The 20516-nt window shown below is 43.2% G+C and overlaps 1 protein-coding gene across 1 annotated transcript in view; it reads right to left on the reverse strand.

Annotated features, from left to right (window-relative positions):
- Dock4 (dedicator of cytokinesis 4) overlaps positions 1-20516 on the reverse strand; it is a 392500-nt gene that overhangs the window by 62767 nt on the left and 309217 nt on the right. Inside the window, 3 exon segments of the mRNA XM_087911826.1 lie at positions 8414-8472; positions 8837-8937; positions 11246-11321. Of these exon segments, the coding sequence (XP_087767952.1) occupies positions 8414-8472; positions 8837-8937; positions 11246-11321 (236 nt within the window).

The following is a 20516-nucleotide window of genomic DNA, read 5'->3' on the forward strand; positions in this document are numbered from 1 at the left end:
GGAAACAAAAATCTTGGGATCTTAAGCAACTTAACCCCAAATCCCTTAACTAGGGATTAGGATGACTAGCATTTGGATCCACCAATCAGGCTGGTTCTAGTTTGAAATGGCTGTCCTATAGACAGAACCAACATAGGCTATTCAGCTTGACCGAAGAGTAATATGAAAATAAGTCCAGCTACAAATCAAAGAAAACATTGAGGAGGAAAGTATTACAAACCTATCCCTTAGAAGTTGAGGTTGCCGGAGGTCAAGGCGAAACCAAAGACAAGACTCACTGGAGAGAGGAACAAGCGAAAGCTTTTCTTTTCACTGAGAGTCCCCAACATGCTTGCTCTCTGGGCAGCATCCCAGCTTCGGGAATAGCTCTTCATCTGTCATTCCACAGTTTGGTATAACAACCTCCTATATTCTGGCCTCAGGACAAGCAAGTATAATATTAGTCTTGCCGAAAACCAGTTTGTCTCTAAGACCAATATGTGGCTATTAAGGAGTTTTCTAGAAGGGGCTTTAAGAAGCAAATATGTTTCAAGTCTTCAGAAACCATTTTACTACTGAATGGAGACAGTCCTGAGACTAAGGGTAGCACTCAGAGTGAAGAATAGCTAAGACATAGTGAGCTTGGATGATCTCTCTAAAACAGCCATGCCTAAAGCCAGTCTACCAGTAGGCCTCTGAGCTATACAAGAGACCATGCGTTTCTTATTACAAGGTTAATCTGGGACTTTGGGATTTACTTTGTCAAACACAACCTGTAGATTTCTGATGAGTGTGAATGTCTGTTCCCTCAAATACCTCATGAGCAGTATTTTGCCTGCCTACTGGAGACCAGAATCACATCAGGAGGAGGCAAGAAAGCAGTAGCATCTTGAATTCTGTCAGGATTTTCACTTACCTGGGTGGTTTCCTAGACAGAGGCCACTGGTTTGAACTGTCTACTACCTTGGGGCTACCTAGAAGGCTTCACATTATAAACTTTCTAGCAGTAGTAACAATGTGCTTGAGACCTCCAATACCTGCCTCAACTATGGCTAAATGTCCTTACCCTTTCATGTGACAGAACAGAGATCCTCATGATCTCTACTGTTAACACACAGAAGACTGATGTATTTGCCAGGCCCTTCCTTGGGGATCGGGAGCAGCACATGGACCTCAAACGGTCAGGGAGTTAATCCTTCATCATAACTGGGAGTCATGTTGATTCTGCCTTGTGTTTAGCTTCAGTGTGAATTAAAGGGCTTAACCAGGGGCTGGAGAGATGATGCAGAAGTTATAGAAGGCGTGTGCTCAGTTCCCAGCCCACATATGTGGTCCACAGCATCCATAACTCCAGCTCCTGGTGTCTGATGCCTTCTGAGCTCCAGAGCACTAGGCACACACATGGAACACATACATACATGCAGACAAAATACCCTTACACAAAAATGAAACCAATAAATCTAAAAACAATTGATAGAATGCTTTAAAAAAAAGGGCTTTGAGAATAGAAGCCTAGTCCTGGATACAATACTTTGTCCTTGTCCTTATGAAAGCCCCTTTTTCTATCTGAAGTCACAATATAACCCCATCTTGTCTCACAGAGATTCCATCATTGGTAACTGTTTTCCACCATCTTTATTTTGTTATTAATGAGTTGATGTGTGTGTGTGTGTGTGTGTGTGTGTGTGAGGACAAACAACAGCTCCTAAGGGTCTGTTCTCACCTTCACTACTTAAGTCCAAGTCACTGGACTCAGGCTCTCGGGCTTGGTCGCTGAGACCTTTGCCTGCTGAGCCACCTCCTTTGGTGTCTTTAAATCTTATCCATACCCACAATGCATAAGGAAGGAACTTGTAGCTTCTCCTCACGCATTCCTACCTGTATTTCTGACCCAGATAATCCTTTGTCTTTCCAGAAGACTGTTTCGTTTTCCTCAGCACAGCAAGAACATCTCCAGAGAAACTTTCTTATTAATGTAAATTTGTATATTTTCCTCCAAAACACGAGTCCCCTAAGATAGAAATGCCTGCGCTGTTTCCCTTTTCTCCTCTACTTTCTGACAGTCACATTTCAGGCAGGTAGCTAGCAGCTGGAGTTTGCAATTCCTTTCCTTGGCTATTTCTACCAGGGCAGAAAGCAGAACCCGTCACAGGCACTCTCACTGTCATTTGTAAAAGCCGAAATCTACTGTTTATCCGAGCTGACCTGGCAAGAGAGAAAACGGAAAAAATGGAGAGGACTCCTATGTGCGCATGGCTGGGGAGGCTGGGCAGCCCTAAGGCTTCATGTGTGAAGCCTAAGACCCTGCCTAGGACCGGGCTATAGGACACAAGGTCCAGCTACTTGCAGAAGCTACCGTACTGTCTGAGTAATTCTCATCAGCCCTGGGCTACCTCCACACTACACAGACACCAAATTGATGCACTGCTTCTGAGTATGTGTGTCTGTGGGGTGCAAACCAGAGACGGAATGCAACCTAAACTCACATTTCAGCCTGCCCAGATAGTTCTCTCCTGGTGAGTTAGCAGGAGATTGAGAACCACTGTGGTATCAACTTCTTTTTTTGTTTTTTCTTAATGGTTTAAAACGATGCATTTATTTATTTATTAGCTTTGTTGTGTTCCTAGGAATTAAATCCAGGGACCTATAGATGCTAAGCAAAGCTCTGACCTTAAACCATATCTTTAAATACATGCCTATTTGTATAGTTTCCTTGACTTTATGTCTCTCATTTATTCAGTTCAGATATTACATAGGTATTGCGTTATCTTACCTTTATATGCGCTGCAAACTTCATTTTTAATCTTCCTCGAGTCTGTCATTCCCTGACCTCTAAAGCGGAGCTCACCCCTACTACATGCTTTCTCATTTATCACTATTTGATTGGGAGTTTTTGAGTCTCCTTTAAAAATATATCTACCATTTTATAACCAAATTTTCTTCTTTTTAAAATATTTCAATGTACTCACAAGACAGAGACAAGTTAAGTCAAACCTCACATGAAAACCATCTATCTTCTATCATCAAACCTCACATGGACACTGTCAAGCCTCCATCGAACCTCACATGAAGACCACCCAGTCTTCATCAAACCTCACATGAATATCGTTCAGCCTCCATCAAATCTCACATGAACACCGTCCAGCCTCCGTCAAATCTCGTATGAATATTGTCCAGCTTCCATCACAATTGGAATTTTCACTAATTTGTGTTCTAACATCCGGCATAACTCTTTTCTCTAGAGAGTTTTAAAGCAAGCCTCAGATGTATCATCTCAGCACCACACCAATCAGAAAGCGTCATTAGTAAACATGACACTTTACGAATGTGGCGTCACAATGCCTTTAACATGGTAACACATTCAAACATAATTTCTTAGATTAACTAAAAACAGAACTAATCTTCAAACTTCCCTGCGGTCTTGAACATGCGTTTTACAGTTTCCATTTCGGCTACAGTTCAAACAAGGCTCACAGACTGTATTCTTCAGACAGTGGAGAAGTCGGAGAGCAGCCACACTTGGGTCTTGATAATGCAGCAAGGCTTCATGGTAGCCTTATCGCTGAAAGCACACTTTGGGAGTACAGAGCATGCGGAAACCCAGGCAGGTCCCCAAACAAACCCCTGCTGAATCAGCAGAGCAGAATGTGGGGCCATGTACAGCAGCAACTTCACTTCACTTAACCGATCCCCGTATTCCGGAGGGTTTGTGTGTGTCTCCACACCCAGCTGTCAGCCACACGGCCTTACCTGAGGTGTCTGGGGCACCTTATACTTGGGCTGCAGGAGTTTTGTGCTTATGTAGAGGGGGCAGCCTGCTAGGGAAGTCCAATCGTTCTACAACACAAGATGCTTTGTTTGCATATGTGGAACACGTGCATACCATGTTTAGTAAGGATGGGAATTTATCTAAAAATAGAAAGTAAAAACTTTGCAGCAAATCGAAGGCCACCTGTGCAGCCAGCTGGCAAGGATGACCTTCATGTAGACCACATCACTCTTTCAAGGGCACACACAAGTGGACTAAATTTGGAGGGTAATGTATAACTTTCCCCCTCTATTGACAGAACAAAATTTTATTTCTTTAATTTAGAAAATAAAGATATGGAGGAATAACACATTTAAGAATAGGTGTTCACTTATCTTCAGTTGGTCCTTATTCTTCAAAAATAATTATCAAAACCACAATGCAATGTTGCTGCACACCCACTAGATTTGTAGAAGTTGGAACCCTTGTGTTCTGTTAATGATGATGAACCAGGACAAAATTATGTAAGCAGCATGTCAGTTCCCCCCAGAATGAAGAATACGACTAGGACAAGATCCGGCAATTTTGCTTCTGAGCATCAGCCCCTGAGAAGAGAAAGCAGGCTCTCAAAGCCCTGGATGCTGTGTTCATAAAAGCGTAACTCCAAATAGCCCAAGGTGGGAGCAGTCCACATATCTACGGACAGAGACACGGAGAAGGCCGATGCAGCCCACGGCAACAGTGGAACACCACCTTCCCTCCAAAGGCGAGCAAGTTCTCACTCCTACATGAAACACGGGTGAAAAGGGTGGCAGGACGACAGAGGCTGAACTGTCTCACACACGTGACATAACGCATGTAAAATACTCAGAAGGTTGAGGTGGGGGGTGACAGAAGTCTTTGTTTAATGGTTATGTTTTTTATTAGCCTACAAAGAGTAAGCATTGATTACTGTATTTTTCAAACAAAAAAAAAATTGTTTGACTTCTCACTTCCTTCCCCTCCTCTTCCTTCCCTTGTGCCCTCCCCACCCCAGGACCTCCTATGCCATGGTAACTCGGTGTTCTAAGACAGGAGTTCTGGAAATGGATGGTAGAGGTTGCGGTTGACTGGCAATGTGAGCATACCTCATATTATTCAACACTGAAAAACAGTTAAGACTTCTAATTTATGAGTATTTTCCCACAATTAAAAACACCTGCACACATATATTAGGTTTTAATTAAGCCAAGAGGATGCTGCATGGAATGGGTCACACGAACCAGAGACAGCAGCACAAACGCAAAGTCTCACTGTCAGAGCCTGACCCTGCTCTGCGGGAACCTGCTGTCTGCGCCCTGTTTCCATGCTAGGTCCGCAGACGACAAAACCTGCTTCCGTTCCCTTGTTCCCAGTCAGACTCCTGCATCTGAAGCATAAATTGACAAAGCCACCGATCTGCTCTAGTTAAGGATGAACTGACCGCTTTTGAACCCCGCTTGCTCAAACGCTCCGAGAGAGAGGCTGAAAGGAAAGAAATCTGAATTCATGGTGGGCTTAATATACACTAAGCTTTAAAGTTCTCTATGTAAATGTCATTAAAAAGCACATGTAACGCTATAAATTGTTATACAATTTTAGAATAATAAAAGTATTTTTTATGAGCACACAACCGAATGTCTACTTGTTCCTAGCTATGGTGGAAAGTAACACTGGGAGGCAGGACACGGTGGCACACACCTCCAATCTCAACACTCAGGCAACCAAGGCAGGACAATTGTGACTACGGGCTAGCCTGGGTTACAGAGCGAGACTTTCTTAAACACAAGTCAGAGACAAAACCAAAATCAAAATATGCTGCGGAAGCGCCTTCCGCTCCTTCAGCCAATAGCTGCTGAGATACCAGCCCACTGGGGCATGGTCTCTCTCTCTCTTTAAAAAAGCAGTGGCTGTCCTACATTCTCTCTCTGGCTTCCGGCTCCCCTTCCAGCTCCTAGACTCCTTTCCTGATCGCGCAGAGGGGCTGTTGTCTGGGACGGTAATCTGTAAGTTTTTTCCCCTTTGAATAACTAACCATTCTATTACTCATAATTCCAAACTGGTGTGGGATTGTTTGTGACTTACGCCTTCAAAAATGCAGTGATTAATCGTGACTGTTAACTTTATTAAACTGAGAGATGCCTAAGACATGGTTGAGGAAGCACACCTCTGGAGACATCTTTTTCTAGAGATGACAGACAGGGAAAGACTTGTGGGAGTGGGAAGCACCACACCCTAGGTCAAGGACATCCCTCATGGTAAGTAGCAGCGATCCCTCCTTTGCTGCCCTAGCCCAGAAGACTATTCCTAGCACAATCTAGTTCTATGAGGAAACAATCAAACTCTCTTCTCAACAGACAAAACCCACTGTTCTGTGAGTAAAGGGGTTTGCAAGGAGAAGGGTAGGCTAGCACAGGCAGATCCTCTTTTCTGCTGCTTGGCTCCCAGGAGGTGAGCAGCTTTTCTCTACCATACCCTCCCAGCACGATGCTCTCTCTCACCTCAGTTCTGAAACAGTGAAGCTGACCAGTGCTGGAGGACAGCCTCGGAAATGAGAGCTGGAGCACATCTGTTCTCCTGGAAGTTATTTCTGTCAGGATTTGCGAGACATGAAATCTAAGCTGTCCTAAAGTGAAACGTTGCTAACACATAAAACTAGGGAGATAATGACCGGATCTGCAGTATTAATTTATGTGTAAGCAGCCCAATCACCAAGTTCCAGGTGCCTTGGAAATTAAATACCCCTCAGTCTCACGGCAGAATGGAAAACCCTTTAAAATGCGGGCAATGTTTTGGTAAAAAGTCAAGACGTCCCTGTAGGAAAACGATACAGAAAAGAAAGAATAAAGTTTTAGATTCTATATGTAAGCTACACATATCACAATGGGGATTTGTGTGTTGAAAACGACTGTTTCCTGACAGACCTAGACTACACTCGAGACAGTCTTCAGGGCCAGCACGGCAAAGCGGGGAGACGGTGCCGCTTAGGGCAGCATTCTTCTCTCTCTGCTCAGCTTCTTAAGAAGCACCTGGAAAAAACAGCTTGCTATCCTTGGGCCCAGAGATTTCAGGGTCTACGGGGGAGCCAGAGAATTAGGATTTCTCACAAGGTTCCAGGTGAGGCGAACGGTAGTTGGAATTCCACTGCTCTAGTGAATGCCCTTATAGGATGATTGTACGGCAGAGATTTCCTAAGCTTTCTCGATTTCTGAAGAGCACAGAAGTAATTTACCATCTTCCCAGGAGAGGGAGAACTACTTTTGCTTTGTCATAAAGATTAACACAGAGCAGCTTATGAGATACGCCTGTTTTATTAAGTAGACTAAGAGACTCGAGCCTTAAATGGATGGCCATCCCAGGCTGGGTGAAGTCACGTATACATCAATGCTCAGAGAAAACCATGGTGCCCACTCCTCCAGTAAGCCAACCATGTCTGATAAGATTTCCAAACAGGCTCTGGAAAGGACCTCACCAGCCACCATACTTGGGGAAGCAAGCCAGTACAGCATTCAACCGGGACACCACAAGGCTCAGCAGAAGGGCTTTAGAGGAAACAAGACAGACTCAGCTAAGCACAAACACTGGGTTGACGACTCTCAAGCCAAGACATTTCATGTGTTTTTCAGCTGGACCTAGGGACAGATCATGATTTATTCTAGCTGGCCTTTCATCACTGGCTCGTATTTTTCAGATGTTAACTTGTTTTATTTTTCTGAGATCACCAGCAAGCATTTATGAATAACAAAGCTCTCCAAATTGCGGCGCATATTTGAGGGACATATGAATTCTGGGCAAAAATCACTCTGGAACAAGAAAACACATCCTGCTATTTCTAAGTTGTGCCTCAGTGAGGCCAAAAAAAGAAGGAACTCTCAGATCATTACACAGTCACATGTCAATCACTTGAATAAATTGTAGGGGATTCAAATGCAGTAACAGTTAATGATACAAAAAACTTGCAAAAGTAATATGCCAAATTAAATGTTATGAATATCCAGAAAGAGAGCCTATGCCAATGAATTTCAGAACAGTTTATTTTCCAAATATTATTCTTTTTGTGCAGGCAGATCTATGCCAGCAATTTGCTGGGACAATGTGCTTTCTACACTGTGGCAGATTAACACAATTGGATCTAACGGTCTCTTAGCAACTGCAGGTGCATTTAAAGGCCTTTAGTGAGACTCCTTATGATGCAGGTCAATGCAGGAAAAGGGTTTTACATGATGATGCCAGAGGCAGTCTTTCACAAAGTTTAATCCAAACTGGTGATGATTCATAGCTTCCTTTCAGAATTCTAAAAGTTTCGTGTTGTTACAGTTCCAAATTCTGAAAGGTTACCTCATTGCTAGATAATGTTCAAGGGGTTGAACATCGTGATACCAGGTCTCAGAACTGGTCGTTAATAAGGGAAGACACAAAGGTGTCATGATGCTTCCCAACTAGACACCAGTGTATAGACTTAACCTCGCTCAGTACTACAGTGTCCACTTCTGGAGATGGCATTTTGTGTGTGAGAGAGAATTTCATCCACAGGTACTGAAAATCTCTTGACTGATTGATGCATTGGCTCTCCAACGCTGCCACTGCCGAGCCACTGTGCTACGGACGTGCGGCAGTCAGGAGAGGAGAGGAGCTCTGCCATGGAGGCCTTCACTTCTCATCACTTACCTAGGTTTTGCCACATGCTAAAAATTTCACAGCCCATGGTGACCCGCATATCGCCATACCTGAAATAGAAAAAGAAAATCAACACTAATGTAATTTCCAGAACAAAGTACTTGTGTTTTTCTAGGATATAATATATCCTTCTAAATTAAAGGCAAGACATTTGAATTATAGACGTCTAGTGAACATGTCTTAGTGTTCATAACCTAAATAACATACCCACATAAACTTATAACTTCTGGCTTCAATAATAATTTTGAATCCTGGACACCCCTAAAGTATTAATAAGTTCAAAAATATTGAAATTCCTCTGGAATCCCTGCTCTAATGAATGCTCCACCACTTGACTTTCCAGTTATGACACTGTGACCCATAAACGATGGAACTGAATCTTTAAAAGGCCATACATCCCTCATTGGTACTTACTTTTCTAGCACCTTCTTCTTTTTGGAGGGTGTGAACATCTCCAATTGCAGACACAACTGGTTTATGAAAATGACAGCAAGGTAAAAGTAGGAATCCCAGATCTAAAAGAAGAAGACGATATTTAAATACTGTTGTGCTAGAGAAGCACGGTGCATGAGTTAATGCAGTTCCTGACATTTGCTTCGGGAGCAGGGAAGGGAAGGGAGAGAAGCCGGGGTCACTGTGTTCCAGTCAGTGCTGGCTACCAATGCTGGTGTTTGTGTGGTGTCAGTATGCCGCAGTTGCTGCGATTACATAATACACAATTGACATTTTCTACATCGAAGTAATAAAATTAAAGAAATACTCTCTGTTGGGGAATATTATTTTAAGGTGTGTGACGTCTGTTTATGCTTTATTTGTTTAACTCTGTGAAGCTGTGTTACTGTGCCTGTCTGAAACACTTGATGGTCTAAATAAAGAGTTGAACAGCAATAGCAAGGCAGAAGCAAAGACAGGCGGGGCTGGCAGGCAGAAAGTATAAATAAAAGGAGAAATGAGGAAGAGGAGGAGCAAGAGAACGACGAGAGGAGGACACCAGGGGCCAGACACACAGCCGCACAGCAGGCCAAGGAGAAGTAAGTAGAGAAAGGTCCACAAAATAGAGGAGAAGAAAAGCCCAGAGGTGAAAGGTAGTCAGGATAATTTTAGTTAACAAAAGAAGGCAAGAAACAAGTCAAGCTAAGGCCGGGCATTCATAATTAAGAATAAGTCTTTGTGTGTGATTTATTTGGAAGCTGGGTGGCGGGCTCCCAAAAAGGAAAGAGTAAAACATGGCACAACAACTCTCTCTTTAGATGCTGCTTCAAATCGGAGCTCTGTGGTGTAGCTGAAGGATCGATGTCTTGTTTTGCAGACAATACTCTGGACGTCTCTACACAGCCTTAGGTACTTCATTTCTGTGTGGATTAGTATTCGGAGCTTCTTTTGATGGAGAACTTGAAAAACCTGCATCTGTATCTCTGGGAATGCTAATCGCTTTAAATTCACATTGTATTTTAAATATCCCTATCCAGACAAATTTTGACTCATAAATTTTCTTATGCCAAGTAAAGAATCAGAAAGACATTAGAATAAAATTTCCAGAAATAAACAGCCAAAACCATGTAGGACATATGGAGTGAAACTATGTCTCCAGTGACGTCATGTCAAAAGAAAGCTCACCAACTATGAGAAATAGGACAAAGGATACATGTCATATGTCATATGTATGGAGGTCTCACAAATAAAACTGGGATGTGATTGAAACCCCCAAACAAAAGATGCCACTAAAAACACTTTTATAGGAGTGATGGTGTACCCTGGCACTGAAGTTGAAGGTCACCTGGCATGGGTGCTGGGAACTGAACTTGGCTAAGACCAGCAAGCACTCTTAACTAGTGCAATCCCTCTAGCCCCCTCCCCTAATAAAATTCATCTGAAGAAATATAGGCACATGGCAATATTAAATTTTGCAAGAATGTACACGTAAAGGATAATTTATGAGGAGCAAGTAGTGAAGAAAAATAAACAGCAAAAATCAGATGGCTGAAGATGTATTGTTTCGTTTTTCACATAGCAAAGGGCAATGGGTAGATGGAGGTGTTTGCGAAGCTGTGCTGAGATGTCACCCTGTGTCACGGACAGAATGCACTGACTTTTCATAGTCAGGCCTCTTCTGTTCTTTAGATGTTCTGGTTTTTGTTTGTTTGATCAAACCCAGGTTAAATTCATGCACGCCAGGCAAGAGTGCTTCAAATTTTTATTGCATTTGTGCTTTCTGTATTTTCTAGTTGTCAGATAATGAGTTCTCACTAAATGTTTAATGTTAAACATGTTATTAAAAAATACAACAGGAAACAAAGATAACAAAACAGAACCATTGTTGAGAAAGGAAGCCACAGCAGGCACTTCTGTCTACACTGTCATTTGCTTGCTATAAAAAAAGGTGTGTGGGGAGGTATTCCAGAATAGGTGGACACGCAGGAACGTCACCAGTCATATTTCTGAGGGATCAAGAATCCTGCCCAAAAGAAACACACTAAGGTTTCAGAGCTTTCATGAATTCATTCCCAAAAGTCAAAACTAGGGAAGTGTTAATTTTTTTCTTTATTAACTCAAAAAAAACAAAAATCTAAAACTCTAAAATAACTACACTGGAGCCACACAAAAGAATATAATAATTGACATTTATGGTAACAGGTATGACTGACTCCCACCAGGCTGATAGGCATTACCACAACTCTAACGTGTCTACAAATATAATAAAAAGTATCCTAACATGACACACAGTTGAAGCTATATTCTCCTGGACACAAATGAAGCACCTCTCTAAAACACAGCACAGATCTCACACAGCCTAAGCCGGACAGTCATGGGCTGGATACTGACCTTATACTCAAAGTTCTCATTTAAGAAGTTCTTTCGGAGTGCATCTGAGAGGTACAGGACTGTTGTGATGATAACACTAGTTATAAAAAAAGAACATAAATGAGCTGAAACTCCATATTAGTGAAAATCAGTTAGTAGATAAGAATAAAACACATTTAAAAGAAAATGTCCTCCAGTAAGCATGTGGATTCAAAAAGAAACTAAAACACAGAAAAAAAATCTCTTAGGCAATTTCTTCACAAAATGATACACAGGAATATTTACAAACTCAAACAATTCAGATGTAAATATACTCATATGTTGGTGGTTTATAACACTTTAAAACTATTAGGAGGTATGGCTTTGTTGGAGTGAGTATGGCCTTGTTGGACGAAGGGTGTCATTGTGGGGGTGGGCTTTGTGGTTTCCTATGCTCAAGATATCACTTGGTGTCAGAGTTGATTTCCTGTTGCCTGCAAGGTGTAGCGCTCTCAGCTCCAGGACCGTGTCTGTCTGCACACTGCTATGCTCCCTACCATGATGAAAATTGGTTTCCCATCTTGCTTTGGTCCAGTATTTCCTTTTTATGCTTTCTTCCCAGCATTTTGGAATGGCAGTGTGTATCCTGTGTCAATATCTATGGGAAGTGTTAGCATTCAGGCTAACATTCAGACCCTTGGGGACCTGGCAGGAGGTGGCATCAGCCACAACCACACCCTGGTGCATGCCTTTGCTAGCATGTCAGGCATCGTGTTAGCCTGCTCCCAGGGTCCTTAACTGTAGCCACTAAGAGCAGCCCCTGCGCAGTCAGCAATCAGGCAGATACTTGGCCAGCTCAGGGTCCTACAGCCATGTCACTTTGTCACTATGTACGAGTCTGCGCATGCACTAAGTTCCAATTAAAAGGGGGACTGCCACCCATTCCCCCTTCTTTTTCCCCATCACTTTTCCTTCCGAGGCAGGCCTCCACAACCTCTTTCTCTTCCTTTTCCCTTGCAATAAACTTATGTGAGTTCATTGTATGGTATAATCCCTTCTCACCTCGGCTAACTACAACAGCAAGTATGTGATTTTGAAATTTTGATTTATAGCGGATTACAGTTAAGGGATTACATAAATCTCACAGGAGACTTTGAACTTTAAAACACTGTTGAGACTGTGATATACTATGGGGACTTCTGAAGTTAGACTAAATGAATTTTGCATTATGACATTGTTACAAGTTTAGAAGGGCCAGGCAGTGGAATGTGTTAGTTTGAACGTAATTGGTCCCCATAACCTCAAAGGGAGTGGCACTATTAGGAAGTGTGGTGTTGTTGGAATGGGTATGGCCTTGTTGGAGGAGATGTGTCCTTATGCAGACAGGTTTTGAGGCTTCCTATCCTCAGAACACTGCCCGGAGTCCACTTCCTGTTGCCTGCAATATGTAGGACTCTCAGTTTGAGCAGCATGCCTGCCCGCATGCTGCCATGTTTCTCACCATGATGATAATGGACTGAATCTCTGAAAGTGTAAGTGAGCCCCCTCAGTTAAATGGTTTCCTTATAAGAGTTGCCATGGTCATGGTGTCTCTTCACAGCAGTAAAAGCCTTCACTAAGACTCCAGGTCATAAACACAGATAATATTCATGTGGCTTGAGCTGCATGCATTGACAATTAACATGGGACCTCTGTGGTCTCGGTACTACAACTACTGGCATATTAAAGTCTCAGACAGCTGGGCTTCCTCTAGAGAGTATGTGTGTCTAGGACACCTGGCTTTGTAGAGCTTCCAGGGTATTTTTGGTACCTGGAGAGCCACCATTCTAGAGCAGCACTATGCTTTTCCTACTTCAGTGGGTACCTGGTAACCTAATTAACATTCAGACAATGAGTCAGGCAGCCTGGAGTAGTTCTTGGAAGCCTGTCTCTCTAACAAGCTCCAAATGATAGCAATGCTCTTGTCTGTAAAGCATCCTTTGAAGACCAAGGCTCTAGGGCAGTGGATCTCAACCTTCCAAATGCTATGACTCTTCAACACAGCTTCTCATGTTTCGGTGATCTTCTACCGTAAATTATTTCATTACTACTTCATATCACTACTATTATGAAATATAATGTAAATATCCAATACGCAGGGTATCTGATGTGCAAGTTCGGAAGGGCTGTAACCCGAAGGTTGAGAATCACAGCACTAGAGAATTCTAAGTCAGAAAAGCATCCCAACACATTCTGCTTCTGCAGGCTCCTGGCTGGGATTTCAGCAGTCTGAGTGTCTGCAGTGCAGCATATAGTCTTGCTGCTATACTGATGACCTTGGCCCTTATCTGACCTGCCCGCTCTCCTGTTACAGGGACACAGGGTGCAGGCTTTTCATTGAGTCTGGAACGTACTAGAGGCTGAGAAAGTTATGGTACCAAATTAAAACTATGAAGTAAGGACCAAAATACGATCAACTACATGCTCTAACTTCATTAATTGACCAATTTAACATTTATGCAGTTTTTACTAAGTTAAAAATGATAGGCTGCTTTCTTAGTTAGAATTCTATGACCATGGAAACTCTGATAAAGGAGAAGATTTAATTGGGTGGCTTACGTTTTTAGAGGTTTAGTTCATTATCATAATGATTCAATAAGGTATCATGCAGGCAAACATGCAGCTGGAGACAGAGCTGAAACCCTACATCTTGGCTTCCAGGCAGCAAGAAGTCATCTGAGTGTCACACTGAATGAAGCTTGAGCAAAGGAGACCTCACACTCCACCCCTACAGTGACATAATTCCTCCAACAAGGCCACATCTACCCCAACAAAGCCCCTATTCCCAACACTGCCACTCCCTATTGGCTTCTGGCTGCCAGTACATTCAAACGGCAGTAGTTTGAATGTATAGGCACCCTTGTAAGATTTCCCAAATAAGTTCAAGTATTGATAAACAGATTTTTTTCCTCAGTGAAGGTGTATAATATGGCATATGAATCTGGTTAGTGTGTTTACTATGATGGAGAGTAGGAACCCAAAGGAGGACTTCTCAAGCCCGGGAAGCTCCTTGGAAGGCGCTATTTCATATGCTTGCTTCATATGCTTCATGAGCTTTCCAGCTCATCATGGGCGCTGGAACTCACTATGGAGCCCCAGCACAAAGTCCCCAAGCCAGCTAAAGGAATTCATATTTCATTGTTCCATTGTGCAGAGTACTTGGAGTTGGAGGATTTTTTTCACTTGTTCCCCGTTATTTAAAGCCACATGACTCCTCGGGCTTCATTATTTTCTTCAAGTTTGGAACATGGAACTATTTCTGATCTCAAATGCTCCAACCTCCATCGCTGAGAAAAGTTTGTAATTTGCTACCGAAATGGCCAGATCACTGACTCTGCCACAGACAATGTTGGCACAAGGATTGCTCTGACAATGCCAATCTCCACGGGCATAAAAAGATGAGATGAAATCAAGAAAGAGGAACTGGGGCACAGGGAACACAATTTATTGCTTTGGGTGTTCCAGCGGTTCCCTCATTCTATGATTAAGAATTACCTTCAATAAACTCTCTTCCCTAGTTTCTTGCTTTCTTATTCCATAGAAAACTTCTCTCTTGGAAGTTGTTCTTTCAAAAGTGACTAAGACTAGAATCTGATGAAGCATCAGCCCATGTTCAGTCATCACACAGAGACTTAGAGAAATGCCCTGTAGAGTCTACAGAGTAGAAAAACTTGACTATCAACAATGCTGCTCCCCGCACACCCAAACCTTTTTGAGGCAGGGTCCCATTAAGTAGTCCTGGCTGGCCTGGAACTCACTATGAATTGCTTTGAACTCATAGGGATCTGAATACCTCTGTCTCCCAAGCACTGGAATTAAAGGTGTGCATGATCATGCCCAGCTAATGTTGATGTTTATACATTCAAAAGCTAACAAAATAAACCTGGAATTCAACTTCTCTCTAAGTTGAAGCATTAAATGGGGACAGAATGGATTAACAGGAAGATCTTTAGGGCGGATGAAAATCATGAACAGTTATCAGGGGAATTAAAATTAGTTGATCTAAGCTGGGAGTTCCGAAACTCCAGCATGCGTAAGGCTCACCGAAAGGACAAATAGTAACTAACCCTCACCTGTGGCCTGCTGAGTATGTACCGTGGCCGACAGGAGATTCTGACTCATGATGACTTCCTCTATTGCAGGAAGGATTGGTGTACAGACAGAAGACAGGGTCAGAAGTTAGAGTTCAACGACAGTAGGGGCTTTGGTCCCATCTGCCATGGATCTAGCCTAACATGAATGACCGTAGCCTTACCACTGTGTGTGAACTGTGCTGTGTAATAATTACAGACAAGCTGAGATTATGCAGCAGAGCTAGCACAGGTGGAGGGGGTCACAACCCTATCAGGAAACCAGGAAAAGGAGTGCCTTCCTTCACCAATGCAGCATGCAGAGTGGGAGAGACAAAGAGAAGCAAGAAGCATCCTTGATCTTTTCCCTCAAGAACTATAGCATCAGTTCAGGGTCATCTTTATTTTAACCTACTCAGTCTCAGGGTCATCTTTATTTTAACCTACTCAGTCTCAGGGTCATCTCCATTTTAACCTACTCAGTCTCAGGGTCATCTCCATTTTAACCTACTCAGTCTCAGGGTCATCTCCATTTTAACCTACTCAGTCTCAGGGTCATCTCTATTTTAACCTACTCAGTCTCAGGGTCATCTCCATTTTAACCTACTCAGTCTCAGGGTCATCTCTATTTTAACCTACTCAGTCTCAGGGTCATCTCTATTTTAACCTACTCAGTCTTAGGGTCATCTTTATTTTAACCTACTTGGCCCAAACTTTAATAGATGATTTCCTTCAGGTACCTGGTTTCCCTGCCCACTCTCACCAGGACATGCAGTGTGCAAGCAGGTCTTGCACACATAGTTGCAGTACCATTTTAAATCTGGCACACATCACAGTAACAGAGTTTTGGTGAAAATCAGGGTATTAGTCCCCTCTCTCACCAACGGTACTTTAAGCATAACCACACTTAATAAACCAAAGCAACACTAGGGTCATTCTAATTGTGTGAATGGATACTTAGCAGACACCTCAAACTATCCGGGGTACCACCTAACTCTGCCTTCCTCCTTCCTATGACTACGAAAAGCTGCCATTGCTCTACATGGATTCGGTCAGCACTTTTCCAAGTGTGGCTAGCTTCCTTCATCTTAGGGAAGACTTCATACAAAGCAGTGAGCCTGACCTCAGCAGAACACTTTCACGGTGAACTGATCTTCAGGTGTAAGGTTGTTATAGACAAGGATAGAGGGGTCAGGACTAGTAAACCCAGCAATAATAATAATAATACTAGTAAACCCAGTATCATACATATTCACTTTCAGGCCCATGAACACATTTCCTTTAATTAGCCATTTTCCTTAATAGCATCAATATTTATGGATTTAGTATGGATATTCCTATTAGTCAACCACGTGCTTGAGTATTCTGGATTTTAAAACAGGTCCTCGCCCTCCTAACTCCTTCCACAGATAACAGTATTTTTTGATTCCTGTTTATAGCAAAACTCTTCAAAAGATCAAAACTCTTCAAAAGATCCGCCTGTAATTACTGTTGTCTATTCCTTCCCCAGGCTCTGCTCTTGAATTCACCCTCAGCAGGCTTTTATCTCCACCACTCCAGGGGGACAGCACTCAAGGGCATGGGTTGACCGCAGTTCCAGCTCCCAGAGTTAATTGCTGGTCCATAGTTCCAGCTACTCTTTCTTGAAGTATTTCCTTCCCAGGTTGTCAGGCCCTGGCTGTCATCTCGCCCGAGCGGCTTCTCTGCATTGCCTGACCTCTGAATGCCGGCATGCCCAGCCTCAGTCCTGAGGCTTTTTGTGTTTTGAGTGCATACATTGTCTTCTGGGAGCTTTCCTTCCTTTCCCGGCCTCAGATCCTAGCCATGACTTTACTAACATAGAGGGGCAGCTCGAGCCCCAACTTCTTCCCTGTGGTCCAGCAACTTCCTCGTTTTCACCTCCTCTTGGATGTCAAACAGCATCTTGCTTGTTTTCTGAGACAGGGTTTCACTCTGTACCTCAGGTTTCTCTGGAATTCACCATGTAGTTCAGGCAGGCTTTTCTTGCACTTGAGGCTATCCTCCTGTCTCAGCATCAGGAGTACTAGAATGACAAGTATCAACTTGGACACTAACAGTACCTTAAGCTTACATTTGTCGCCGATTTCTTCCCTCCTCTCGCTCCACGGACACCCCCTCTCCATATTTTCCACTTAACTGATGGGTACCACAGCGCCCCCTTCTGCTCAGGCCCCAAACCTTAGAGCCACCATTTAGCATCGGTCCTCTGTCCTCTCACAAGCACTCACCTAAAGACCTCAACATCCTTGTGTTCAATCTTTATACTACCTGCATGGCTGCCTACCTGTTCAAGCCAGCCAAAGGAGGAGCCTTTCTCCTTTCTCTTCTGTCTCTCTATCAAAACCCAGAAATAATACATCCAATATCAAGTCCACTTGATATTGCCCTATGAACACTGCTACCTTAATTAGCCATTTTAATATCATGCAGATTTATGTATTTTCTGAGGACATTCCTGTCAGTCCATCCACATGCTAGAATAGTGTGTGTTTTAAAACATTTGGACCCTGTGTTCCCCTTTTAACTAAGCAACCCCTTGCTTCTCCTTGACAGGGTCCCGTTCCCACTGATCACAAGGCCTTTTGCATATGTTATCACTACTGGCAGCAATAACTTTGCTTTGTTGCTCACCTATTATCACTTATATTAACTCTAGCTCAAGTTTCAGTCTTTCATTAAAGTCTCTTCTTAGTTCAGTGCACAACAAAGGTCCCTTCAAGATTATCCTTGGGTACACACACACACACACACACACACACAGAGAGAGAGAGAGAGAGAGAGAGAGAGAGAGAGAGAGAGAGAGAGAGAATTGTATCTGTGTCACTCATTTGAAATTTAATTGTTTATTGTATGTTGTATGTGCCTGAAGCCGATGTACACACAAGATACACAAAGCAAGGACCTGAGACTTCAGCTGAAGAGCCCAGCTGCCCTCAATGGGCAAGCGTAGAAAAGACTGTCTCCTAGAAACAACACCTAACGCTGTGGGACTTTATTTTTGCACTCCACTTCACCATGTGCATGGGAAGGAGGTGGAGAGGAACTTCTCTTAATGCATCCTGTATTTTTGGTTCTTAGTTCGCATCGTCCTTATGCCCCCTTTCTCGGCTGGAGGAGTGGTTATCCTCATCGGGAACATCCACGAGGGACGTAGCACACGGTCGATGCGCGAGGTGGAGGGAGAACTTCCCGTCCTGCTGGAGCTGAGACCTGGGATATCTGCTAGGTTTCAAAATGACCAGACGGGGCAGATAAACGGAACCCATACAAGGCAGCTGGCATCTGGACACAGCTTCTGGAGGATGCCGCATGAAGCGGGGGGGGGGGGGTGGGGGGGGGGTGGGGGTGTGGTGGTGGTGATGGGACCAAGACCACACAGCTACGGGTGAAAGTTAGAGGCGTTTGGTCCACTCAAAACCAGGAATGATGAACATATAAAAGACTATGACTTTTGAGGGATAGGCTCTTGGGTTGTGTTCAAGGATAGGGCAATGGTGACTTCTTAAGTAGCGGTAATGAGAGTGAGAGTTATGGGATAAAACGACCCTTCGAGTGGTCTTGATCAAATGTCTGTCTAAGAAAGTTAGTGGCACGGAAGATTGGTGGTGAACTTGGAAGACACAGGTATTCTCAGAAGCCAATATAGCAGTTAGCAAAGTGCGACACTTTCTTTAGTACACACACTTTAAAATATTTTAAATGACTTTGATATCTTTCAGAAACTGTCCTTCCTTGTTTCCTTCCTTCCACCCCTCCCTCCCAGTAGAGTTCTATTGTGTAGCCCAGGCTGACCTCAAACTCAAAATCTCTTCTCACCTTTAGCTCCCTGATTACTAGGCTAAGAGGCTCGCAGCACCAGGCCCAGCTCGGAAATACACTTTCCTACCAATGTTATTTAGGTTAAGATTAAATAAAAACAATCCAGGGCAAATTGATGGACTGAATTATATTTATAAAGCAAGGCACATCACACATGGTTTCGTAGCTTGAACAGGAAGTGGCTACTGTGATTGAGATTTGCACAGATGAGGGGAGGAGACAGAAGCGAGCATGTGGAAGCAGTCTGTTCCCACTTGGAGTCCTGTCCATTAGCAAGGCTGGGTATAAAGCCATCAGCCATTGCCATAGAAAAGCAGGTCCAGACTGCTACCAGTACTAGCCTGGGGAACAAGATGACATCACTGTGTTTAGCAAGGGCTTGGGCTTACTATGGAAGAAATTTTTATTTTAAACATATTATACATATCTCATCTCTAACCAAAATTGTTCTTACTTGGTTAAACTGTCCATGAAAATCTTGAATATTGTGTTTACAGAGAAGTATAATATGTACTTCTTAGTCTGATATCCACTAATGTGGCCATAAAAGCCTCTGAATGCAGTAGGGTCTAGAGGTAGGATGGATAGAGACAGGATTTAATATCAAAAAGCCATACTGTTGTCATGGTTTTCCAGAACCTCAAGCACAAAGCTTGCATACCTAAGGAAGAAAACCTTAGATTTATTTTCAGCTTGATGGTCTGCCACCAAAACTTTTAATTGAAGCCAAATGTCACTCTGTACATAGGGCGAGCAGAATGACCAGAAGCTGGTATCTCGTGAGGTTGCTGCTGTGGGTAGCCTGGACTCCTTTCTGTCTGGCTCCCCAAATCAGTTCACCGCCTTTCCAGGCATCTTGAATCTTTGGTAATTTAGGGCAAATACAGCAGCAACAGCCCCAACTGAAACCCGAAGCATCCTGCCATCCAGAGAAGCAGACACTTGATTCCTTCACAGATAGCAAAATACATATGCTGAGCTCCAAGGAGAGTGATTTCACTCGTCTCAATTAGTCTCCAAAGTGGAAAAGCTGCTCAGTGCTTATGTAAAATATAATATGCCACATGATACTATTTGTTACTTCACAAGTTTCTAACACATCATTTTAACACCTCCGAGTCTATAAATGCACCCTGAAGCAGAAGCCATACTAAGCATAGCTAATCAAATCCGAATCCTGTGTTCCTGGATCTCTCGCCATCATCATACCTGCCTGTCTGGGGGGGACAGATGGTGACCTTGGTCTAGGGTTAGACGATCAGGGAAATCTCACCTTCACCCTAGGCACGTGTGGGCTGGCATTTGGAGAATGGCAGATGCAAGAGAAGGTTAACAAAATGAGCTAAATAACAATTTTGAAAGTG

The sequence above is a fragment of the Myodes glareolus genome, chromosome 11 (assembly GCF_982192425.1).
Source record: "Myodes glareolus chromosome 11, mMyoGla1.1, whole genome shotgun sequence".
Taxonomy (NCBI): domain Eukaryota; kingdom Metazoa; phylum Chordata; class Mammalia; order Rodentia; family Cricetidae; genus Myodes; species Myodes glareolus.